Below are 26,445 nucleotides of genomic sequence, written 5' to 3'. Positions count from 1 at the left end.
ATTAGGCTCTGCTTCTCTCTTGAAACATTTATAATTAATGCATCAAGGAGTAAAAGAAATTTCCTTTGTTTTACAGTTTGAAATCCAGAGTTTTGACATAGTATGTAATGCAGTTTGGACTAGCCGTGATAGATGCTGTGATCTTCCTTCAATGGTAAGTGTAAGTGAACCAGATCCTATTCAGGAAATAGTATTCATAAAAGACTTGGCAACTTTAATTTTAACCAGCTATTATGCCTCATACAACAGCCTATGTGAATCACAATTGTCAAAGCCTGCAATGCACAACTCTGTATTTCAAAGTCTTCTGTAGGAAAGAATAAGTTCAGAATGGGCTGAAATGATTCAGGTCAAGAATGATGGGACAAGTATCATACAGAGTCAGAAATATATTCTATATTGCAATAATATTTAACTTCCTTGCTATTATGTATGTCATGTCCACTTTCATTTTTGTTACATTAGTTATATGATTGAACTTGAAAAAACATCTCATTTATTTTTGTCTGTGTTAGCTGATTGTCCAATGCAATACTTTCTGTCTTGGTGAGCGAATAGAAGAGAATTTTGAATTAGATCATATGGAACACAATAAAGATTGTGGACCAATGTTTGTTCCTCTCCCTCTGCTGCTGTAAATATTCCATTGCCTTAAGAAGATCCTAGAGGAAATAAACTAATAACAAATCTGAAAAACACAGCAGGAAATCTTGGAAATTACTATTTTTCTGTTGAATTCTGTTATACTTTAAAATAGAGTTTCTTCTTCTTAGGTAATGGAAATTGTTTTTCTTATTGCTGTGGGGGGAAAAATCACCACCAGCTAATACCTTCCTTTTAAAGAGAGTGTTTGATGATTGTGCTTGAATTTTCAGAGGGATGAAGCAAAATGCCCAGCTCTTCCAAATGCTTGTACATGTACACAAGACAGCGTGGGAGCCCCGGGACCTCCTGGACCTGCTGTAAGGAGCTATTAGTACAGAGCAATTGTCTGTTTTTTTAAACTTATGGAGGGTGTTTCTCAAAATAAGGAAAGACAGTAATGGCAGAAATCAAACAAGCATTTCCGTAGTGCTCTGTTAATTCACCTCAATCTGGACCTCACAGAACCCTTGCATTTGATCTCCTGGTGTTTCTTTACTACATGGAAATGTCAGCTGTGCTCATGAGTGCCATACTATATTGTGGTTTTTGTCAAATGTTCAAACATCAAAAAGGAAGAAAGTCGGGATCACCAGATCCATGTTGCCATTTAAATCAACCCTTCTCCTTTTTTCTGAGTTTAAAACACGAGTCAGATTCTACAGTTCTTACCTGTTCTGAGTAGTTTGCTACTTTCTCAAGTAGTCCCACTGAAGTCGATGTGATTACCTGTGGAGTAAGACACTACTCAATGAGGAGCAGTAAGGGAGACAGAACCTGGTCCAACAAAAGGCAAATCTTCCTCCACTTTGCACTTACAAGTATCTATAGAGAATATATGGTGGCTCAGTTAGATAGAGAGAATTTACCTTTGTGAGTCGGAGGGGAATGTCATAACAGGTTGCCTTCAAGGACTGTGCGCTCACTTATTAGGTCATCTCTTAGCCATGTATTATGCACAATAGGAGGTGAAGTAGATTCTTAGACCCAGATTTTTAAAGGTATTTAGGCTTGGCTATGTTCAGTGTTGCAGTGCCTAACAGATTTAGAAGCCTGAGTCTCATTTTCAAAAGGGATTCAGGTATTTAAGAGCCAAAATCATATTGACAGTCAATGGCATTTTGGCTCTTAAGTGCCTGAAGCCCTTTTGAAAATGAGGCTTAGGCTCCTAATTCACTGCAATGCTGAGCACAGCAACACGTAAAAACCTTTAAAAATCTGGGCATTAGTGCCATTTAATTTTACTCTGCATTGGCCTTTTCCTCACAGGGAGTGATGTAGAGGGGCTTTGAACCTGCTCTGCAGTCAGGATCCTTGGAGCCTCACTTCGGGATGGGCCAATGCAAATGAGCAGCTAATGCAAGTTATTCACCATACTTGTTTCCCAAACAGCCTTCTGCAAATCCCTGAGTCATTCTCTCTGCAGTGGGCCTGCAGAGGTTACTGCAACCCTGTGGCCACACTTAGTCCCTCAGAACTTCTGAAGGAAGAGGGTGAAATGCTGCCCCCATTAAAATCAATAGGAGTTTTGCCACAGATTTAAATGGAGCCAGGATTTTATCCAAAGAGAGGGATTCTTTACTTTGTTGCAGAAAGAAGTTGGTTACCTCTTTGTGGATGGGGAGATCAATGATAGGGCTGTGTGTGAAGGATTATCTTCAGCCCCCTGGCCCTTTTTCTCTCATTTTGAAGTTATCAGCGTAGACTGCTGTATTAGGAATTTGCAGCCCCTCTAAGATCCTCCCAGCTGCTCATCAGTCGGCTAGAGAGAACCCATCCAATTGGCTTCAAGGAGTTCAGTGCTCCCAGACTCCATCCCAGGGCTCAGGAGGGATGGAGGTGGGTGGCCTATTATAAGCATTACATGGTTGCATTTAAGATGGGGACTTGTAGCCTCTGTTTCTGCAGAGCCGGGATGGGCAGTACAGCTCCAGTCAGTTATGTCATTACTCTCAGAGAGGAATATAAGCAAAGGTTCACTATAACTAGAAATACAGTTTGCACTGTGCACTGCATTAAACAATACAGTTTCCCCTTCCCTATAAAATGGAGTTCTGCTATGTCTGAAATCACTCTAAGGTCCACTATGATTTCTTAACTAGTAAAAGCATGAAGTTGGATTATTACATTTACAAGTCAATGTGGGATTTGATCCAGGACTGTGGTAAATTCACATTCTGTCTTTATTGAGCTCTAAATTCGATTGTTGGAATTGCACCTGCTTTGTGAGTCAGAGACTGAGATAGGAGCTCCCTTCTTTATTTTTTTATTTACATTTTCTCCAAATAACTATGGTGGTGGTGTTATTTGAATTTCATTAAGACTGACATAGATACCTGTCATAAGAACGGCCATATTGGATCAGACCAAAGTTCCATCTAGCCCAGTATCCTGTCTTCCGACAGTGGCCAATGCCAGGTGCCCCAGAGGGAATGAACAGAGCAGGTAATCATCAAGTGATCCATTCTCTGTTGCCCTATCCCAGCATCTGTCAAACAGAGGCTAGGGACACCATCTCTGCCCATCCTGGCTAAGAGCCATTGATGGACCTATCCTCCATGAACTTACCTAGTTCTTTTTTGAATCCTGTCTCTCTGGCTCTAGAAAAATTTTGGCCCTTTCAAACAGTCTTTCAGTGATCTTTGAGATTAGTTTTGAAAATAAACCGTAGTCTTTCAAAAGGACCAAGGGTTGAAATAAACTTATTTTAAAATGCTTTGTGCTCCACTGAGCAGAGCTGGCTGGAGCTGATTCCATAGTCACATAGTGCAGCCTGGTACCCTGAGTGGGATCCAAACCTCATGGCTGCCATAAAGTGATTGCTTCTCCTGAGTCCGTGATTGCCCACTGAGTCTTTGGGGATGATGCCAGAGAATCGCTGTGCATGCTCAGAACATTCCCATCTCTGTACATTGAGTTGCAGAGAACCTTGAAGGGGCTGTATGGTCAAAACAGTAATCCCAGGTAACAAACAGCTTCAAACCGAGCTGTCAGTTGGGACAGGAGAATGGGCCATTCCACCTCTTTGAGGGCAATGAGGAAGGGCAATACAGAGATCCTCTCCTATTCCCAACCTTCTTTGACTCAAGTTAGTTCTCCTCACTCCGTCAGAAGCTGGCCCTCAGGGGTTATTGCAATTCCTGGTCTGTAGTATTTCTGTGATCCCCGCATGGAGACAGATGGGGCTCATAATCCCGGTTTCCTGAGCATCAACATGGGTCCTCTAGATTAGTGAGGCTGTTGCTGATTTGGTTTACTTGGGGCCTGATGCAGCTCTTACTCCTGCATTAGTGCTCCTTTGAACACCAAGGATGTCAAGATCTGTTCATATCAGAACTTTGTTCTTGCTTGAAACCTTGACTCAACTGGTTAGTTTTATCATGGAGATGGATAATTTGCACCTGTACAAGTTATCTTCTCCTTCCCACACTGTGTACATTTATTTTATTTTCAAATGTCTATTTTAGGGTGGTCCAGGCACTAAAGGGCCTAGAGGTGAAAGGGGTTTGACTGGACCTGCCGTAAGTATCTCTTTGGAATGCGTTTATAAGTTTATATGCACACCACATGAAATTTTGGATGTTAAAGTCTACAGTAAGCTAATATCTCCAAGTATCCAAGTTTAAGTGTTTTCTGAGTAGGGATAAGTCTGCATGTTATTTATATAGAAGAATGTTGGGAAGCGGGATGTGTATCTGATCTGTGTTTCCTAGGGTCCTGTTGTCCTCTGCTTTTTGCATAGGGGAGCCAGATCATGTATATCAGTGGTAGGAGGCATGGAAGGTTGAGAATGCCAACTCTGCCTCATGGTTCCCCTTCTCTGGGGAGGCACTGGGAGGCAGGGAGTTGCTCTCTGGGACACTCACCCCTCCAGAAGTAGTGGATATCTGTATCTCTATTAATGCTGCCAAATCCGTATAGTTTCTTGGCTTGATCCTGCGGTACTAGGGTAGCAGCATGAACCCTCCCATGTATAATGGCGGAAGCGCGGCTTGAATGGGACTTGCAAGTTCCAATGTTGTTCAAGTATCAACTAACCCCATGCTGCTGGCCTGTCCCATGTGCACGTCCATACAAATCCTCTACATGGAACACTAGGAAGAAACCATGGTCTAATATCTTTTTAATTTTGTGTTTTAAGGGGCCACCTGGTCTTTCTGGTGAGGCAGGTCCACCGGGTCCTCAGGGTCCACCAGGTCCACAAGGGATCAATGGACTTTCAATTCCAGGAGAACCAGTGAGTAACCATTCTGTATCTGTGAATGAAACTGTGTGGACACAGAGAACTGATACATCATGGGAGTGGTCTCCAAAAGTCTCTGACCATCATGTTTTGTCATTTCTTCTTGCCTTGCAGCTCAGAAGTTGGTTGCCTTTAAAATGTCACATTGTTTTATCCCGAGTGTTACATGTACTACAGTCTTGGGGATTATATATGAAGTGGTGTGTGTTGTATTACACTGGTTTGATTTATTGCTTTTCTATACACTCTCCAGACCTTCAGACTCTAAGACTCAAATTTTCAAAGTTGGATGTTGAGAAGTTAAGGACCTGAAGTCACAGCTAAGCTTTTCCACAAGTTATACACTTCTGCAGTGATTTAGATACCTAGCTTCTTTTTTTAGGTAACTAAACCAGCAGTTAGAAGTGTAAAGCAGGTAATGGGTGCCTAAATTTAGGCATCCAAGTTTTAAAGCTTGGCCTTATGTTCTTTTGGTGCTTTGTTGGCACTGTTCCTTTCTTGTATACAGCTATGCATGCTGACACCACTATATAAATTGGTAAGGGCCAACTTCTGATTTAATTTACATTAATGAACATCTAAAGTAACTCCATTAACATCAATGGACTTTCCCTAGATTCACACTGGTCAGAGAGCGGAATATAGCCCTAAGTGACCACACTACTGCTGCCAACTCTTGGTCACTTCAGCGTGTAGTCTGCCAGAGAAGAGCTCACTTTGTCTTAACTTGCTGTTTCCTATGACAGTATATTAGGGATATCTGGTTTGTTGTAACAATCTATATGGCGAAGTGTTACAGCTGATTAGGAATAATTAGTAAAGTTGGCTTCTAATTGGAAAACACACTTTACATTCAATAGGCAATTCATCTTCTCTGTCTGATAGATTTATAAGTGGCCTAATTCAAAACAGAAAACCAAAAACACATGATGGTAGAAATTAGATCCACATTCCCTTTGGGAAAGGACCAAATGGAAGGTCAATATAGGCTTTTCGTGTATGCTTGAAGGAAAAATTTCATCAGGATGGCCTATGGATGCCAAACAGCATGGAAGGCTAAATGCATTCCTTGTGTTTGTGGAATGTGATAAATATTTTTGTTTTGTCCCAGGCAATTTGAAAGACTTTGAAGTATGAAAACATCAAAGAAACATATTGCTTGGAACTTGTCATCTATTAAATTGTTTTCAGTAACAAAACATTGTAATGTCACTCTGAGGGCTTGTCTTTACTACTGGAGTAAGCCGACCTAAGCTACGCTACATACACGTAGCATAGGTCGACTTACCCCTATGTCTTCACTGTGCTGCGTCAATGGGAGATGCTCTCCAGCTGACATCCCTTACTCTTCTCAGAGAGGTGGAGTACCGGAGTTGACCGGAGAACGCTCTGGTGTCGATTTAGCAGTTCTTCACTAGACCTGCTAAATTAGCCCCTGCTGTATTGATTGCAGCAGCATCAATCTCCTTGAAGTGAAGACCAGCCCTGAGTCATGTAATTGTATCCCTAATACCATTTTGTGATGATTATAGGGTCGCCAAGGAATGAAAGGTGATGCTGGAGAACCAGGGTTACCAGGCCGATCAGTAAGTTAATTTTTTATGTCATTTGCCTCTACAGAGATGCATGGACAGTTTTTGTACAACTCTCAGTGTTGCTTTTTTTGCTCCCTGTATATTGCATAGGCTATGTGCTGGGTAACATTAGCAATCTGAAATATAGGAAATATGAAACCATTTAAAATGTGAATAAGGCAAAATAAGTAAATAGAAAAATCAGTGGTAAATTCAGCTTGTTTGCAGTTGAACATATATGTAAGGGCAATGAGTCCATGCTGAATATGGGATTAAGTTTAGAAGAGGAGAACAACTAAGAATGTATAGGATAATCAAACATCAAGAACACTTCTATTGTCTTTTTCAGGGATTTATTTTCAGGGGGAGTTTTGGGACTATGATTTGTTTTGACAGCTGTGGACCATATGTATACTGTTGATATATGAGCCTCAATCTGCCCATGCGTTTACATAAATAGGAACCCTTTGTGTAAATTGAGGATAGTATACAGCCTAGAGACCTTATTTTCTATACTATTAGTATTATCTGAAACACTCACTCAGGCAGTAGAAAATGCCAAGAATGGACCAGAAGACATCTCTTAATTCCTCAAAAAGAACAGGAGTACTTGTGGCACCTTAGAGACTAACAAATTTATTAGAGCATAAGCTTTCGTGGGCTATAGCCCACTTCATCAGATGCATAATTCTGGGCCTGATCTTGCAAGGTGCTGAGGCCCTGGGAGGTCCTCCGTTCCCATTAAGCCCTCTGTAACTACCTTCAGTGTTTCTTCTTGACACAGAAGCTACAGTACTAAGAAAGAAAGAATATAAAATGTGCAGGGTGTGGCAGCAGCTCATTATAAAATAGGACAGGCGGAGACTAGTGCGAATGGGAAAAGGGGGTAATAAAGAGAAGCTGCAACTCATACTCTTCACAACCACTGAATTGATAGAAGATTGTCTTATAACCAGAGTTTAGTACCAAGTGTTTAATAACTAGTCAACATCAATAAGCCATGGTTGAAGAGACTTTAACAAAGATCTATATTCTGGTAATAGGATTGAAAATGTAAAGAACAATTTTTAAGGGAAGTAAGAAAAAATGTGGTAAATAATAAGGTGCATTGCATTGTTAAAATACAGCTGGTCTCGGCCAAGGGGTTCATTTTACATTTTTTATACGTTGCCAAAAAGCCATGTCAGAATAATCTGGAAGTTAAAACGTGTGTATAAATATATAGAGAGAAGTGTTTAGTACAGCACAAGTACTTGTTCTGTCTTGTGTGAATGTCTCATTATTTTTTTTCCATAGGGAACCCCAGGTTTGTCTGGCCCACCTGGCCCAGTAGGACCACCAGGTGACAGGGTAAGGTCTCTTCAGTCTACAGTGTTATGGCACAAGCTATGCTCCATTCCATAGCACATGAAACTCCAGCACTGCTTTCTGTTTTTCAGCTTCTTCCTTTTTTTTAGAAACAAGTCCTCTGCCCAGAGTCCAGCTAGACTCAGGAAAGATGCTTGGTGGGGACCGGGAAGATTGTGGGGAGGAAATCTTCCCCCGTGGGCCATAAAGCAGCCACAGAACTTTTGCAGAGGCTACTCAAATTCACTGACTGGATTGGACTCTATGACTCCTATGCAGAGAGAATGGGAGATCCACTGAGCAGGGCTCCTCTGACCCTGCTAATATCCTGGTCCCCTCCCACATTCTGTCTGCTGTTGTTAGGGAGCCTCATGGAATGGCATGTCCACAATACAGGGGATGTGCATGTACAGAATCCACTGTTAAGGCAGGATTTGTCCTTTATGCTTGACCTCTGATCACGGGGAGTTAACAGCTTTGCTTTAGATCAGGGATTCTCAGATTTCTTCCTAGTGAAGACCCCACTGAGGTAGAGATTGTCTTATGGACTTGTCGCAATCCCTCCCTTCCCATTTGCAGTCATACAGACTAACTCCCCTCCCATTCACAATGGCATAAGCCCCTGTGGCAATTAGAGCAACTACTTACATAGAAAAGCAGTTATTCATAAAGTGTTTGGTATTTGGTTTCTTAATGGGGTTTGGTAGCCAGAAACAAGAAGGAGAACAAGCACCATGTGACCAGCCAGATCTTCAAGGACCACAGCAAGAGCTTGCTTGGACCATTAGTATTTCATTAACACCAGTTAGAGAACAGCTGTGTTAGGCTGTTTAGATGGGACTTCTCAAGACCATTCAGAAGTTGCTCCCTTTATCAATTTAGAAGCTTATTCTCTGCATTGCTTAATCCTCTCCATGAGCAGGGCTTTGCTTTGTCAAAGTGCAGCAATAAGGAGGAATCCTTGACCGAATAGGCCCCTTTCTTCTTTATGATTGAGCTCATCAATCACTTTGGGCTGCGCCTCTAATTCCACCCTGGGAAGGAGGCAGCAGATTTCTAATCATTATATGGCTGTGTTTGAGAGACAGACACTCCACCCTCAGTGAGTCAGCAGCCTGAGGCTCTCTTAATTTGGTAAAGCTGTGCCAATGAGATATTTAACTGGCAATAGCAATGGTGCATATTTAAATAACTGACACATTAAATTTTTGGCTTTGACATACATATTAGCGTTAATTATGAATAGCGCCATTATGCATAGCTTTAAGGGCCACTAGTTTTAAATGAAGATTGCTGCAGCCTTAGGCCTGTCCTTAATAATCTGTAAATATTTTCATTTTTGGAATAGGGTTTCACAGGAAAAGATGGTGCCACAGGACCCAGAGGCCCACCTGGATCAGTGGTAAATATAATACCTTAGCATAGAATGACCCAAGAGATATAACCCAAAAAGGAGAGAATTCCACTATGCTGGTTTTGAACTCCATCAACTGAATCCTTTATCATATTTGAGAAAACATATAAAATGAAAATTATGATGTTGAAAACTCTTGGAAAGGGAAGAGGGGGAGAAGTTATTTAAAACTTGCAAACTCTTAATTTAAAAAATGATACACAGAACTACTAGGGCTTGATTCTGTTTTCATAATGGTGTTACTCAATCGACTTTCATGAACTTTACTTATTCCTTAGTTACTGTTGGATTAGAAAACAATATAGAGAAACTGGATCAGGTAATTATAGACCCAATAATTGTGAAAAATTATCACGTCAGGCCAAGCAGAAGAATATTTGAGTAGTCATGACTAATTAAAAATGTTGAACTTTATTGCACATATTGGCCAATGTGCTGGTCTTTCATTTGTTCAAATTTATCTAAAAATCACTGAAGTGAATGTTGTGGACTCATGGTCATGACTTCTGCACAAATCACAGAACTACAATAGGGCCAAATTATGTGATCTTTATTCAGGAAACCCTGAATAAAAACAAAACCTAAGGCACCTGGGTGCTTTTGAAAATCCCATGAGGTGCCTATCTGCATCTTTAAGCACCTAAATGCCTTTGCAATTCCGGCTTGACATTAGGGATAAGAATAATTTTCTCTTAAACATGCTATTCACTTATGTATATTGGGTGCATCTTCACTGCAAACAGAAACCCAAGGCAATGCGTCTCAGAGCCTGGGTCAACTGACCTGGGCTGTCAGGCCTCGCGTTAAAAATAGCAGGGTAGATATTCTTGCTTGGGCTGGAGCCTGGGCTCAGAAACGCACCCCATGAGCCCGAATCAGTTGACCTAAGCTCAGAGACTTGCTGCCATCGTTTTTTGTTTGTTTGTTTTGTACTGTGTAGCTGTACCCATTGTGGCAGATTTCAGAACCAGTTACACTCAGGCGCTAACGTTGTTCCTTAGCATTCCTTTGTATGTCTTTCTGTTTTAGGGCGCTCCAGGAGTTCCAGGAGTAGCAGGTCCAAGTGGAAAACCAGGGAAACCAGGAGATCGTGGGCCACAAGTGAGAGAATGATTTACATTTACAGTATCAGTTGTAACATACTCTGGCTGCAGATAAATATGCGACTTACTCTGGCTTTAAAATATTTGTCTCACATATGTTCATGAAAGTGGTAAATACATTGAAGCTGAGCTAAGGCCACAAACCTAATTTTTAAAAAAAATTATTTTATAGTACATCTTTCTGTTCATTTTAATAGTTGGGGCTGGAAATTGTGGTCACTGGTTTCTACTAAAAAAAGCACAGTCTGTACGTGCCAAGACATATATTTCTACACTGTGAAAACATCAAGAGCTAGGTCAGCAGAATTACTGGAAATTGTTGTTTTTTTTTTATAGTAAAGAGTGGTATGCTGCTGAAGGTGGAAAATCTTTGGTAATGTTATATGATCACTGGTGGTTCGCAAATGTTTGTGATTTAACAACGTGATTTAAACATTATTTAAGTACTGTGGTCTCTATTGAGGCTTTTACAGCCACGGCCCCACATTGGAAGAGAGGGAGCAGAAGTTGCAACGTCCCAGGAAACATTCGAGCTGAATCAGAACAGAACAGGAGCTGTGATGTCTCTGAAAGGGTGCACGATTCATTCCCTTGTGCCAGCCAGTTTGGAAAGGGGCAGAGTTCTCCATCCTCATGGAGTGTATAGTTCTTAAGCAGTGTGGTCTGACGAATGCGCACAGGCACGAAAGGTTAGGTGTTCATGTATTCTAATCCTGGCTTAGTCACTGTGAGGTGTTGGGAAGTCACTTCAGCTTTCTTCCTCTGTAAAATGCAGTTAATGCTACCTTACCTACCAGCTTGTTGGGGGGTTGTGAGGATTCATTAGTTTGTCTGTCCAGTGATTTGAACAAATAAAGTGCTATTGTTAGTTTTAGTTCTGCCATTGGTGCTAGCCACCCCTCCTCCTTACAGGCCAGGATAACAAAAGCCAACATTGTGTCTGTCCTTGTACATGCACTCAAGAGAAGAGAGAGGCTATCTGTGCCCTGACCCATGCACGAATAACCTTAATCTAGCCAAATCAGTATATTCAGAAAGTACAAGTACAGTTTAAGTACTTCTAAATGCTAATCCCAGAGTTCATGCCATTTAAAAGTATAATTTGCTTCAAATTTCCCAATTTCTTGAGAAGTGACACTGCACGACATTGCATCTAGTGTTTCAAATGTTTTCAGAACAGATCCCAGCAGGAATTCTGGCTTGTGCTTTGTGCAGATGTTTTGTGAGACTCGTGGTAGACAGGATTTCGACATTTAAGTTTGTGTTTTGCATTAGAAGTGCCAAAGGTGCAGCCCAAGGGCCAAGTACAGCCTGCAAAGTCCTGAAATGTAGTCCAGGCCTGCCTGGTATTTGTAACTGCAGGTCCAGGAGAGAACTGATCACCTACCTGCTGCTGTTGGTGAACTCAAGGAGCAAATAATCTCTGTTCACGTAGGACTACATCTTGTCCTTTTTGCTCCTGTTGAGTGTGGTGTGGTGTAAGGTAACAATCAATGTAAGTAAGAGTGGCGGGACCTGGCCCTTACCAAAGAAGATGCAAATACAATCAAATATTATGATCTTATGCCAAAAGTATACAAAGTTAAATGCAAATTATATACAGCCCTCGGGCTCCTGACAAATTGCCAGTGAGTGTTGACATCAGGTTTATACATTTGGCCACCTCAGTTTTAGCCAATAAATGTTTTGCAGCTCTTACAAACATTGCAAATTCAAGTAGATCACAGAAGTTCCTTAACAGATTAGCATGGCTGTAAAATGTTTTGTACCTCAATGCACATGAGTACTAAATCAAGCTATTCTCTGAAGCATTAATTGAATTTTCATAGATTTGCTAAGTTTCACCTTGATAATTTGCTAACAAGTACTCCCAAAAGAAAAGAAAGTGGGCTTTTAGATCAGTAATAGACAAAAGGATTGAATGAGAAGAAAAGAATCAGAGTACTATGACATCTGTTAACTGTTAAGAATAAAGAAGTCCTTTATGTTTTCTGTATACAACTGCAATGGAGAGATCCTCCCAGGGACTTAGCATGCTGTGACTAGCCTTGGGACCCTCTTTAAAAGGGGTTGCACAGTATGTGTAATGGAACTCTGTTCAGGAATAAATGCAGCCTCAGACTATATTCACTTTTGTGCATGGTCCCGTGTAGACAACACGTGAGTAGGGGAAGATCTTCTGGGGAGAGCAATCAGGCCTGTTGTCTTTTAAAGTAAAGAGAGCACATATTTCTTGACGTATCCTTTCTCAGCTACGGAGCCTTATCACGATTCCAGCCTTCACCCCACTGCTCAAAAAAATCCCAGATTAAAAAAAAAAAAGCTAACATTTCTTCTCTGTCACCCCAAGCATCCTCATCACAGGATGTCAATAAACTAGACTGGTGGCAGCAGTTGCTTTCTCTCAACATCCTGGCAACCAGTTGGCTGTAGTGCACAGTTTTCTCTGTTAAAAAGAAAATAAAGTGAAATCTAAACAGAATGTCGCTAAGTTGGAAGAGGACACAAACGGACAATGCTTCATTGAATAACTGCATAGGCAATTGTGTTGTTGAACTGGTAGTATTCTCTAACATCCCAATGGAAAATTAGCATAGTGTTTAGGCAGGTCTATCTCTAGTATTCAGCTGTATTAATGACAACCCTTTGCATCAATTAAAAATCAAAATCAGAGTATTTCCTTTGCGAGGTTGCAGATGTGAGTCTCAGGCTCATTCAGCTTCAGTGAAGTTTTGAAAGTTGACTAATGCACCTTCTCTTTAATGAAAAAGGAGAGAAAGGATCCATTTACATTGGAGAGGTTAATGCTTTTGATGTTTCTCAGCTATAGAAATCTTGCTGGCAATAAATATCTTTGAGGAATATCTTGCCTTTTGTATTGGAGCAACTCTCTCCAACAATGACAGGTTTAAGAGTAGCAGCTATGTTAGTCTGTAACTGCAAAAAGAACAGGAGTACTCGTGGCACCTTAGAGACTAACAAATTTATTATCCTGTTCTCTCTCCAACAATGGAAAGGTTGTTGCTTAGAAACCAGTGATGCCCCTTTAAAAAGGCTTTTCAACCAGCTAACATGGCTTTTGGTTGATGTCAGCCTTGAAAAGTTTCTTTTTGTTTGGTCAGCACTGCACTGCAAAAATATTTCTGCAAATAGCATGTAGCATGTGAGCATTTGAAGTTTGCTTCAGTTGGTTGCCCACTTTTATGTTTTCATGTTTTGTAAACACGTCAACAAATGAGCTCCATGGAACAATTAATTTTAAGCAAATATTAGATTATATGGTCAGAAATTGGCTAGGATAATTGACTAAAATGAATTTTCAATTTAGTCAGAGAACTGAGACATACTATATGACTATGTTTCCAATCAAAGCAGCTTAAGAATGTTACAGACCAAGAAATATTATAAAAATATATTTAGCAAATAGGTATAAATAAATTAATTTCTAGAAAATAGCAACATGCTGACAATTCACAAACAGAAAGAGAAACTAAATTCATTGAATAAAATAATTTGTGATGAATTTTGGGTGGGATCTGCAGAGGGAGTTAGGTGTTGCAATGGTGAGTGTCATGGAGCCTAACTTTTAGGTGCCTAAGAAATCACAGGGACAACACTGTGATCCACGAAACCGAGCTAGGTGCCTAGGCTCCCTATACAATGAATGGGGAGAGACAGGCTCCTTAGATTGCGAGCCACAAAAGCCAGCATGCTAGGTGCAGAGCCTCCAAAACTAGCCAATGGGAGATGCCAACCAGAGGGGTGTGGGCTAAGCCCTGCCCCTCTCAGAGGTAGGCACCTAAGTCTGGGCTGCAGGGAGATGCCTATGTCTTCTTGCAGTCCACGAATGGGACCCTGGAATGAGGTGGCTTAGGTGCCTTAGCAGCTTCTTGTGGGAATGACTTAGGCCCCTGCTTTGCTCCACACAAAACAGCCACTGGAGGAGGAGGAGATGCCTACCTTATAACTTTTAACCCAGTGGTTAGTGTACTGACCTGGGAGACAATGGTTTAATTCCCCCTCTCTCCAGAGTAGGGGAGGGGATTTGAACAGGGATATCCCACCTCTCAGTAGAATGCTCCAACCACTGAACTGTAGGGCACTCTGATGTGAGACTCCCTCAGTCTCTCCCACTGAAGCTGTTCCACTATGGATAAATACCAAAAAAGTGACTGGAGCAGGGGGACTGGACCACATCCACATGGGTACCTTAGGACCTAGGCATTGGGCTACAGAGTCATTCCCTCACTGAGCCTAAGTTGCTTTGTGGATTGTACCCTATTTACCTAGCTATTCATATTATATGTATTGGAGTAGAAAAAGCCATAATATTTCCCTATGTGATTCTTGAGAGAAATGTGAGAGTTGGTTTTGTATCTAGCAGGCCTTTAACACTGTCTGCACAACTGGGAGTCAAACTCTTCTTGCTTCAAAGCTGTTATGTCAACGTTTGCTTTGAATTTTGAGTATTAATGTGACAGTGTTTTCTTAGGTAAACTTTAATCTTTGAACCCATGATAATATGCGTTGTGTGCTTATTATTAAGCAATTATTAGTTTGCAAATTATAGGGATGATATACTGCAGTGGCTATGAATCATGTCCACAGATGCCATTTCAGAGTAGCTATTCCAGCTCCTTAATTTGAGGCCTTATGATCTCAAAGGAAGTTTATGAAACTCTGCTATTGCATTCAAATTGTATCCAGCTCTATTGTGACCTCAGTGGAATGATTTGTCGTAGTGTGTCATTGAAGTCATTTGTGGGTACAACAAGAATGTTATGAAAAAAAACCAGCTACTGCCCACATTCAGCGTTTGCTTTTGTAATAGTGATAAATGGGCTGCTTAAAAATAGTAAATTGTCAAAGGCATCAGGGCTAAGGAGGTAACTAATTATGATGGTAGCTAGGTGAAGCAGCAGATTATTGAACGAGTCTTTCATCTTTGGGAATTTGCAGAAGGTCTATGTTCAGAACTACTTTGCTGTTTGGGCATGGTTTGGCAAAATTTGCAGTCTGCTCATGAGACAGTAGGAGTGAGAATTTCAAAAGTACTCAGTGCTGGCCCTAATTCTGTTCCCACTGAAGTCACCAATGAAATGTCCATTGACTTCCATGGCAGCAAAGTGCTCTTGAAAATCTCTAAAATTTGGTGGGGGTTGTTACAGTTAGGATTAAAGTGCATTGCTAGAGCTGTACACAAAAGCATCTCTTGCACTAAATATGGGTCAAGCAAGCTTTTTCTTTTTGATCTCTGTGGATAAATTAAAAAAAGAGCTTTAAAAGGCAACAAACTTTTAGATTTCTCAGAGAGCAAACTAATGGTTAAAATGATCATGTGTCTGATTTTTGGCCTATTTGAAATGGGCATCTGCATTTAGCTTGTGGCCATAGTTATGTTAGATGGACCAAAACCAGCTATAAACATCCGTGTGAGGTCATTGTTATCTAGTGTGAAAATCTGCAAAATCCAACATACCAAGCGTCGTAATTACATTTTCCCAGGAAACTGTGTCATGCTCTTTCTTGGCCCTTTTATTTGTTAACAGTGGAATGCAAACAAAAGGCTAAAGTCTCAAAACATTACATGGGAGATGCACACACAAAATTCAATTTTCAGAATTAATTATGTGTGTATATCTTTTGAATTGTGTTCTTTAAAAATGGCCCCAGAGTGTATTTTATGCAATTGTGGCAATTCAAACATTTGTTTTTACAAGTGGATGATCAGTCATTCTTGTTGGCTTCTTGTAAAAACAACACCAACACCAAAAACAAACCGCCGTGGAATGCAAATGCAAATGGGAAAATGCTGTCAGAGAAAGAAATATAGCTCTTGACAAATGAAAATAATTATGGTGACAGCTCAAGCTCACACTACAACAGGTATTTGTTGTATATTGTAAGATTAGAAGCATTCAGCATCTAGTAAGGGAGATGTCATTGGAAACAGAGTAGGCACTCGAAGCCATCTCTCCCAATCTTCTATAACTCTTGCCCATAATCCTATATCGCTCAATGCAGGATTACAGCCTCTGCTTCTCACTGCTGGGTTTGGAGGAGATAGCTACCCTCCCTGGATGTGCAGTCTTTGGTCTCAGTTTAGTTTGTTAATGAACAAGGCAGGACATTGTTTCAGACTGAAATTACTATTTACAATGAAAGAGTAACGTAATACGTGCAACAATACTGAACCAGATCATATGGCCCTGTTTTCAGAGGTGCCCTGCTGGGAACGCAGCCTTAAACCTGGATTTGTGCTGGAAATGGCCCACCTTGATTATCATACACATTGTAAGGAGAGTGATCACTTTAGATAAGCTATTACCAGCAGGAGAGTGGAGTGGGGGGAGAGAAAACCTTTTGTAGTGATAAACACCCATTTTTTTCATGGTCTGTGTATATAAAAACATCTTCTGTATTTTCCACAGTATGCATCCGATGAAGTGAGCTGTAGCTCACGAAAGCTTATGCTCAAATAAATTGGTTAGTCTCTAAGGTGCCACAAGTACTCCTTTTCTTTTTGAGAATACAGACTAACACGGTTGCTACTCTGAAACCTAACAGTAAATACAGTATGTCAAAGATATGATAGCATTTGTGAGGAAATAATACACTGTTTCAACAGACAGGGACATAATTTAGCTGGAGTACAAGAAAGCTTTCAACGGGGCAGCCTTTTTAAAAGAAAAAAGTGGCCTCTATTTTTTCGGGCACAGTTTTGCATCTGCTAATAACCGGATACAAATATTCCCATTGAAACATCTGACCTATCTGATTTGCTGATGAAAAACTGCAGGCACTGCATGACTGAAGGTGCATCTAAGGACACAGCTGGGTGGGGTTACTGAGCAGTTGCTCTATCAAATCCATCTAAAGCACCTGTCAGTGTAGTATGTATGCACCAGACTGCCCTTACAGAGTGTTTTCTTTTTCTCTCTTCATCCTTCCAGTTTCTTTCATCCCTTTACGTTTCTGTGTTCCTATATAATCAACTGCAGTATATGTAGGTGCATTAAATAATAATGGAAATTAACTTGTTTTAGGGTCCACCTGGAATGAAAGGAGAAAAAGGTGACAGAGTAAGTACTACCTTAAAATTAGTTTATTTCTCACTTACTTTATTGTAATAAATACTGGCTTTTTAAAAGCACAGACAATGTACTAATATAATACTTGTTTTAATTATTAAGGGAGATATTGCTTCTCAGAACATGATGCGAGCTGTTGCAAGACAAGTCTGTGAACAATTGATAAATGGTAAACAATGTCGTGCTTTTTCCTAGTTCTGTTTTCCATATGGCTAATTTAATAGCTCATTTGTGAAAAGTCGAAATGATTTAAATTTGAGATGAAAGGATCCTGGCTGCAAAGCATAACAGGAGCCAGAGTGTTGCCATTGCTATCTTCTGTGCCACTGATCTGATGGAAGGAAAATGCACCACAAAATTGGTTCCTGAATCCGAAGGGCTAACTTGTTAATGAACTAATCGGTCACCTCCGGAGACCCATATTCAGATCTTGCACCACACCACAAAGGGAATGATTTTGTGCAGTCAGCCAAGATCCTGTTTTAGCACTGTTCATGTAATAAAGCCACCAAACATTTTGGCATAAACCAGGTCTCACCTCTGAGAGATGGAAGGCACAAGGCTGGAATGGAAGGAGCTTTACAGGTATTAGGATTGAAGTATATTGGCACATGCTATCTGGGCAAGCGATGCACACAGGACAAATTGTGTTATGCAAGGGAAGAAATAATTGCACTGGGTAAGTCCCAAAATTCAGGCCCCCGAAACAATATTTTAATGGTTTTGGTTTTTACTTCAGCCCCATAGCTGGCATAGCACTCTGCAGCCCTAATGTGCCCCTACCTCCAGGCAGGAGTGACCACTGGAGGATTCATGCAGTGGAGGATCCTCTAAGCTCCCTATGCCACCCTACAGGGAGCAACCCCAGAGTGCAGCTCTGGGCTCCACAGGAAGTGTAACCCCCCTACACAGCTTCCTCAAATCATCTCTACCCCTTCCACAGCACAACTGCACAGCATTTGCTGTCAGGAAGGCCCCCAAGGAAGACAGAACAAGGTTTCCCTATACCTTATTTTTTATGCAGTAGGGCATGTGCTGCTTAGACCCCGATACTGCTGTTTTTGAGGTAACCCAAGATAAATGCGGAATTGTGACATACTGATTTTGTTCAACCAAAAATATCAAATTGTTCCCAAGCAGTCTGCACTTGTAATGGAACTACTAGGATGTCTTCTTCTGTTTTAGGTTCCCTATACTGAGCCTTCCTCTTGAGGGCTCATTGCATGGTCACCATACTTCTAGTCAAGAATAACTAGCTGGATCTCCCCTTCAGAATTTCTTGCCGCTTACTTGGACAGAGCTGTCTCTCCTGAGCAACACACACATTCTCTGGGAATGAAATTTTCCCCTCTGACCAGGGCTAGCAGAGGTGTATGCATCCTCAGAGCTTAAGTGGGTCTTAAGTGATACATCACCCTTGTGCAAGCCTTCAGCATGGGGCTGAATTTCATCTTCTGTTTCCTGTCATTGTAATATCTGTTCTTTTAATGCAGAGTACCCAAAAATATCTATTTTTGATGGCTAGAACTGCATTTCAGATAATCTTTTGGAATTAGCCTTTGCTGTCTTGCAGACTAGAAAAGAGTTCTTTGCCAGGGTTCAACCAACAAGGCTGTTGTAATCCAAAACTCAGTTTTCACTTGTCACCTTTAGTGGCTGTGAATTTTTATTTAAGAGTATCTGCGGCCAGAATCTCTCCTCTCCCCCCGCCCTCCTTCCCCATGTATTCTACATGATCATATCTTGCATTCATCTTAATCTGTGCATATGTTCCAATTCTCCACTATTTGGACAGTGGGTGGCGGGTGTGTGCATGTGTGATTTTAATGAAAAGTGATTAAAAAACCCTTTCTTTCTCTTTACAGGCCAAATGAACCGGTTCAATCACATGCTGAATCAAATCCCGAACGATTACTATGCAAACCGCAATCAGCCAGGACCTCCAGGACCACCAGGGCCTCCAGGAAGCGCTGGGGCAAGAGGGGAACCTGGACCTGGAGGAAGACCAGGGTTCCCAGGAACACCTGGCGACCAAGGACCACCTGGTGAAAGAGGTGAGTAGTGCTCAAAGAGCATATGTATGACCATATTTCAAAAGCTGTCAGCAGAGGAATGCAATGCAGCTGCGCCAGCCAGAAAGGCCATGAAGCATATAGCTTCCCACAGCCAATTGAAGGTATTGGTACAGTGGAATATTCAGTGTCTGAAGACAAGATCTAAAATTACAGAGATTTGCATCTACAGTGCTTCTCTGTCCGTGTGGTATTTATGGAACACCAGTCACTGCAGAGTCTAAATGCTATCTCAAGAAAATTTATCAACTTTATCAAGATATCTTAGTACAGAGAACATTCTCCTCTCAAAGCTGTTTCTGGTATTAGCTGCATTTTGACAGGCTACTTTTCTGAATTGGCATCTGGATGAGGGGAAAATAAGATTCGTTAACAAGAATGTGGGGTGAACCGTAGCTTAGTGATGCTGCAGTTGTATGCAGCTGAAGCAGAGTAGTAGGTATATGGGAAATATATGACTAGATGTGCCAGAACACTTCAGGTGCTTTGAACTGCTCTGGTGATGTAAAGTAGGTGTAAACTCAGTTTAAATGGCTGGTTAAGCCTTGGTTATGGCTGTTTTGCAATAGCGTAAGGGAGCCAGGCTGTAACCAGTGAATCTGGCCCTCAGTTGTTCTGGCTGTTACACTTCAGAATGTGGACATAGTGTTGTGTTTTCTAACATAGATTTTACTATGGATATTTACCACTTAAAAGAAAATAATGAACTTCTGAATCCAGCTATATGATAATATTGACTTACACTATTTCATTAGGTTTCAAAGGATGCGTAAAGTGTAGTTGTAACAGAAATGTATAAAGCTTGTATGCCTTTACTCATATTGGTAGATGTGTGGAATGAACTTCAAAGATGTTCCTGTGTTTTAGTTCAGTCTCTTCAGACCAGGTTACCGCTGTACACTACAATTAAAAATCTTGTTTTTCAAACTGAGATGTTTGTTTCCTTAAAATATTTTCCTCATCGAAATTAAGACTTCCTAGACCAGAGCTATAAAGCAATAAACTATTTGAAGTATATGTTATAATCAATGAGAGAGCTTGAAAGAAATATAGTTTTCTACATGGTTTCTTTTTGTGTGTGTGGTTTTTATTTCCTTTTGGATCTTTAGGACTGTCAGGAGAGAAAGGTGAAAGAGGGATTGGATCACAAGGACCACGAGGTTTGCCTGGACCACCTGGTAAATTTTCTGTTTTTAATTTACATCAGCTTACACAACGGTAGAAGTAAAAAGGAACAAAACTTCCTAGAAAGTCAGATTGCTTAATTGCTCTTATAGCAAATAAGCATATGTTACTCAATTTTTGACATGTATTGGTAATAAAATGAAGCATTCTAAAAATAATGAAAAATTTAACCAGAAATGTTTTTTAGACATGGCTAGTAGAAAGTTGGCTTTATCATATAATTTATTCTTCTGGCATATTTGCACATGAAAATATTTTTGATGAAAATACTGATTTTGAACCTTTATTGACTCAGTAATCAGGGGTTGATTCCTACTGAAATGGACATTTTCTCACTTTTTTCAATTTGATAGAAACAAAATATCACCTGATACTTTTGGAATGTCTAGTGCCATTGTTGGATCATGTTTGTAGTTACCCTGATGTCCTTTACTGGCAAAGCATAGCGTTACTAGTACAGAATATGATCCTTTCTCTGTTACTTTTGTTCTTTGTGTCATTTGATTTCATTCACAGATCATTTACTGATGTCTTGGCAGAAATCGTTAGGCTTTCTCATTGTTTCTGCCTTTAATTTACTAGTTTAAACATGATTTTTTCATTACAAGAGCCATAAGAAGCTTGCAACAAATTCTAGCCCCAGTTGAAACTCTACATTTCTGTTAACCATAATACAACCTCTTCCAAAGAAAACATTACCTCATCTAATCTAGGGTTGCAGGGTAGCAGAATTAATGCACTCCTATGTTTTAATTGAAATCCAATGTGCTTGTCTAATGTAGTAGTTTCCCTTGAGATCTTCATATCTTACACAGAGTGGAAATAAACCAGAGAATTCATTGATGTCTTTAGCGTGGCTCCAACCTTGCCAAATCAGTTTCTGTGAATACAGACCTTAAATTCCCCACACATAGGAAAGCAACTAATGATGAGTCAAAATTTGGTTCTCTTTGGTTGTTTCACTGACCCCATGTAGAAACCAAATGTCAATGTTTTCTTACTAAAGGCTCGTTCACAGTCTAGACGCCAGGAGTGCCAGTGGTTTCTGAGAGGTTGACTCCTTAAAAAAATTATCTTCCTTTTAATTCTAAAATTAGGTCCACCAGGGGAATCTCGAACGGGCCCACCAGGTTCTACAGGTTCACGAGGGCCACCTGGGCCACCAGGTCGTCCTGGAAATGGGGGTATTCGAGGTCCCCCAGGCCCACCTGGGTATTGTGATTCATCCCAGTGTGCTAGCATCGCTTACAATGGTCAAGGATTCCCAGGTAGGTTATTGACAACTTAAACTGTAGTCATTTTAAATAGCGTTCACAGATGCAGATCTGCTTTATGCAAGACAGGCCCACTAGTGTGGAGATACTGAATCATTTCAGGAGCAAATGGTACTGAAACTGCTTCGTTGTAACATTACATCTTGGAACAGTTCAGTCCTTCTAACACAGACAGCTCTGAGAGCAGCTGTTCAGATTGCGATGCAAACTTGTCTCACATTGATTTGAAATGTGTTTAGCTTCAGGAAGGAGGTGATTAAATTATACAACTAACTGGTTTTTAATACATAGAAGGATAGTAGATGATTATTTTGCTGTTAGGATTTAAATGACCATTTTCTTCTTCTTCTTCTCCTTCCCTCCAATCTTCTTCAGAACAAGGTTGAATACTCCATGTTTCTCTTGAAGTAAAAAGAATGCTCTGGTTGCCAATTTTTGTGTGTCTGTTTTTTGATCAACATCAGGATTATTTATACAAAATTAATACCTGAAATTAAAATTTTCCACAAACAAAAACTGTTCTCTGTTACAGTGCAAGCAACTGAAAAACTCCACTATCCTACAGATTCCACTGAATTAAACCCCAAAAGTCTCTGGTTAGCCCTGAGTCGTGCCAGCCTCCTGCTGTGAGAAGCAGTTGAAAACAATAGGCTGTCACAGGGAGTCAAATAATGGATGACAGTGGCCAACAATTTCTGACTAATGAGAAGACACTAATATATTCTATACCTAGGGTCCTGCTGGGCCATTTTCATGAAGAAAGTCCAGGCCCATAGTATTGTTAACAAATTCATTTGTGTGCACTGTAGCATTTTACAATTAGTGTATGTGATACTGATGTTGATTATGGTTTGCCACTAGCATACTGTGCATGTATACATGGAAAAAAATAATATATATATATATGTGTATACAGACTCAGTGCTGTTGGGTGTAAAAAGCCAGGTACTTGCATAGATCTAACCCAAGATTCCTATTTAAATGAAAAAGAGCTAAACTTGTACCCATTGTGCAGCCAAGCAATCCTTCCTAGTGAACAGCTATGTATACATATATAGATATATGCATATGACTTAACCATTGTGTATTTTAGTTGGATGACAATATATTTTTGCACAGCAGTCTGACTTTAAAAACTAACATAATCTTTGACCTGTTTCAGGTTCCGGCTAACACATTTTCTAAGTCTCCAGTGCTGCTTGCAGGTTGAATACATGAAAAACCTGTTTCTGAGATGTTTGCGCACGTGCTTAGTAGGAAATGAGTCTGTATGGATATTTCACCACGGATGTGGTTAAAATCGAACCGTGTTGGCCTCATATAATACTAACAACATTCGTGAATGACATAAGGACAGTGATGTCAATTCATTATCAAGCCTGTTGCATTTCAGTAATAAAGTAGAAAAACAACCATTTTTAACACCCGCCCCCACCAAATCATCAGAAGCCTCAGTACTGAAAGAGGCTTATAAAACTACTAACCAGCAGAAGTAACACCATTGTGGGAGACAGATTTAACCTGATAAACAAGAAATGACTTATGTAAATAGTAAACTAATTGTGGCTTGTAAATGATTTGTAAGGGATCGTGTCCACTAAAATCAGTTAACATCTTTACATTAAGCTTCTGCATTAAAGCCTGCTGCTGCTTGCTATGTGCCAGAATAACATCTTTGTATGAAATCTACCTGTCTGTTGCTTGTGATCAACATGTCTGATTCAGGGCATCTGCCTTTTTGTATATGTAATCTTGTTGGGTTTTGTAATTGCAGTTCTAAATACTAAAGTTTTATAATTATTTTTCTTCTGTTTTGCTGTAGTCTTTGGTGTTCCTCCAGCACCAGCTGTAACTCAGTTTGTTACGAGGAACAGAATCAGAAAATGACATGTACTGCATATTGCCACTGGTGATAGTTATGTGTACATTTATTTCCCACCCTCAGAAAATTACTAGAAGCCAGTCAAACGTTTTCTTTTTACTTAATCCATTTGCTCTATTAATTAATTATTTTTTAAATCAAATCCAAGTATTTTTTAGATTTGTTGAAGTAGATGTAAAATACTATTTTTATTTTTTAACAATTTATTGGGCCCTTGCATAACACCGTAAGACTGTTTCTACAAATGTTTCTTGTGTTTTTAAGAGCTGGATGGATCCTAGGAGGCCTTTCAAAACCAAATCTCATTTTTCTTATGATTTTACTGCCTCTCCTGCCCCCCCACCCCAAAAATTCCATGAACAAAACTGAAAAAAAAATCAGTGAATTATTAATTTAGATATATATGAAATTAAGATTGAACTAACATTATATAGCCAAACTAACTTTCATTATATTTGTGGATTCGAAGACATGCGATAACTATAATGTTCAATCAGACAACTATTTTCAACCAGAGTCATACGTACCTGAAAGTGGACCCTATCAACCTGAAAGTGAGCCCTACATAGTACCAATGGAGTCAGAAAGGAGAGAGGATGAATATGAGGACTATGAAGTTGAAATGCATTCACCAGGATTACCCTGAACAAATGTGCTGGAAAATATCGTTACCAAGAAAAGCAAAAGCAAAAACAAAACCATAAAAGATCTGTCTTGTTTTGTGTTTTTGGTTGTTTGTTTTTGTTTGTGCTATGCTCACATATGCAGATACATACAGAGTGGGTGTATCCTATATTCTCCAATGCTCCCTTCTCAGATCAGAAATGCACTCATATCTTGTAGGGGTATCATGCTTATGTGCGAATAGCAATGTATGTAACTGTAGATTTCATTCTTGCTCTTGAAATGCTTGTAAAATACTTTTGCTTAAGGTGGCTGCTTAGAACTTAATGTGTGCATTCAGTTATCACAATGCTGCATTTTCTTTAAATAATAATTAAAAAACCCACAAAACACCAAAAACCAGAGCTGCTGCAAATTTTCGAAGGGCTGTCTGCTTTAGCTCTGCAGTTTTCCTCCTTTTTAATGCCTGTTTGCAGCTAAGTCACATCACAAGTCTGCATTGTCTAGTAAAAAGCAAACCAACTCCTTCTACATCATTGCCAATTTTTTCTATCCTTAGTTATACCTTGCAGGGCATATATTGCTCTTATACATCTCCTTTAACAACCACAAACTTTAAGTAATGTAGCTGAAATCATTGTATCAACTGGATATAGTTTTATACTGCTTTAAATCTCCTTGTAGACACATTAACATTTATGCCAAATTGCAGTCAATCCTGCAGAGATGGAATTGCATGTTTGTGTTGTATATTTAGTATGGATTTTTTTTCAGAATATAATGTTTCTTAGTTATCAAAAGCAGTTGGAAATTGTTTGCAAGACTATGGATATAGAATTGCTGCTTTTATATTTTAACTGCAAATTGTGAATTTCACTGCCTTATATTATTTATTTCTGAAACAAAGGAGGCATTTTTCAATAAAACTACTGAAAATTTACTTTGTATGATCATTTCTTGAATGGGGCTGTGAGGATACAGACTTGTAAGTTACAAGAATGAGATGTAACAAACACACAGAGACCTTACATTTTCTTTATTAACTCCTCCTGATGTTACAGTGACCACAAATTAATTTGGAATTTTACTAGTGTTAAAACAGGTCCCTGAGGCTGTGACATTGGTCGATTGGGGGTGGGGGGGTCTGGATTTAGTTGGCTCCCACCCTGTAAGGTTTGATATAACTGTCAATATCGCTTAGCGTGTAGCACAGGTGGTGAAAAAACCAAAATGAGGCTCCAAGCTCCAATTGCTGCACCATCCCCTGTACCTCATTGGTGCCCATGAGACTAGTGGATGGGTGAGCAGCTAGAGAGGCCACTGGAGATTGAAGCAGAGGAATAATGGAGGTGAGAAAATGGCTGGATGCCTCAAAAGCACTCACTAGGTGGCAGGCAGAGAGTGGCTGGTGGTGGCTCGTGTTCCACCCTTAGCCACACGCTCTTTGTGCTCTATCTACATATTTTAGGTACTTATATCCCCCATCAGTGTAGCATCTGGTTCAGTGCTAGTGGAAGTCAATGGAAAGATGCCCAAGGCCACACAGGAAGTTTGTAGCAGAGCAGGGAATGGAACCCAGGTCTCCAGACTAGCACCCTCTCACCACTGGACAATTCTTGAGCTCTAGTGGGAACAATATAGTGAAATTATATTTGTAAGGGCTTAGCTTTTAAAAAGTAAGCTTTTTTCCCATTGAATTTTTAGTGCCCTAAAATGCAAAATATACAACACAGCTATGTAAACTGCCAGCTTGGTTATATGGTAAATTGAATCCACACAAGTGAAGTAGCAGAGATAGACTAGAATTAGGGCAGTAAAGGCTCGTAATCTATTGGGAGTTTAGCAGGAGATATAATGAACTGAGAAATGTTCAAAGGAAAGTCAAAGACATCAAGTTCTTATGTTTGGTGTAACCCTTGAGTTGCAAAAGGTAAAGCATGGAAAATGTGTTCTGCATTATAGTTTTCTATAAAGCATTACCTACAACTTCCAGA

General features: G+C 40.0%; 1 protein-coding gene across 2 annotated transcripts in view; it reads left to right on the top strand.

The window, feature by feature from the left end:
* COL12A1 (collagen type XII alpha 1 chain) overlaps positions 1-24,473 on the top strand; it is a 116,599-nt gene extending 92,126 nt beyond the window's left edge. For both annotated transcript variants that reach the window (XM_077811621.1, XM_077811620.1), the window contains exons 51-64: positions 77-154; positions 876-962; positions 4,110-4,163; positions 4,784-4,879; positions 6,418-6,471; positions 7,756-7,809; positions 9,155-9,208; positions 10,250-10,321; positions 17,370-17,405; positions 17,517-17,583; positions 19,280-19,468; positions 20,596-20,664; positions 21,769-21,939; positions 24,343-24,473. In XM_077811621.1, coding sequence (XP_077667747.1) covers positions 77-154; positions 876-962; positions 4,110-4,163; positions 4,784-4,879; positions 6,418-6,471; positions 7,756-7,809; positions 9,155-9,208; positions 10,250-10,321; positions 17,370-17,405; positions 17,517-17,583; positions 19,280-19,468; positions 20,596-20,664; positions 21,769-21,939; positions 24,343-24,473 — 1,212 coding nt within the window. The remainder of the gene's footprint in view (positions 1-76; positions 155-875; positions 963-4,109; positions 4,164-4,783; positions 4,880-6,417; positions 6,472-7,755; positions 7,810-9,154; positions 9,209-10,249; positions 10,322-17,369; positions 17,406-17,516; positions 17,584-19,279; positions 19,469-20,595; positions 20,665-21,768; positions 21,940-24,342) is intronic.
* Positions 24,474-26,445: the final 1,972 nt, after the last annotated feature.

This window comes from Eretmochelys imbricata, chromosome 3 (genome assembly GCF_965152235.1).
Source record: "Eretmochelys imbricata isolate rEreImb1 chromosome 3, rEreImb1.hap1, whole genome shotgun sequence".
NCBI lineage: Eukaryota > Metazoa > Chordata > Testudines > Cheloniidae > Eretmochelys > Eretmochelys imbricata.
This window is presented reverse-complemented; position numbering and strand designations above follow the sequence as displayed.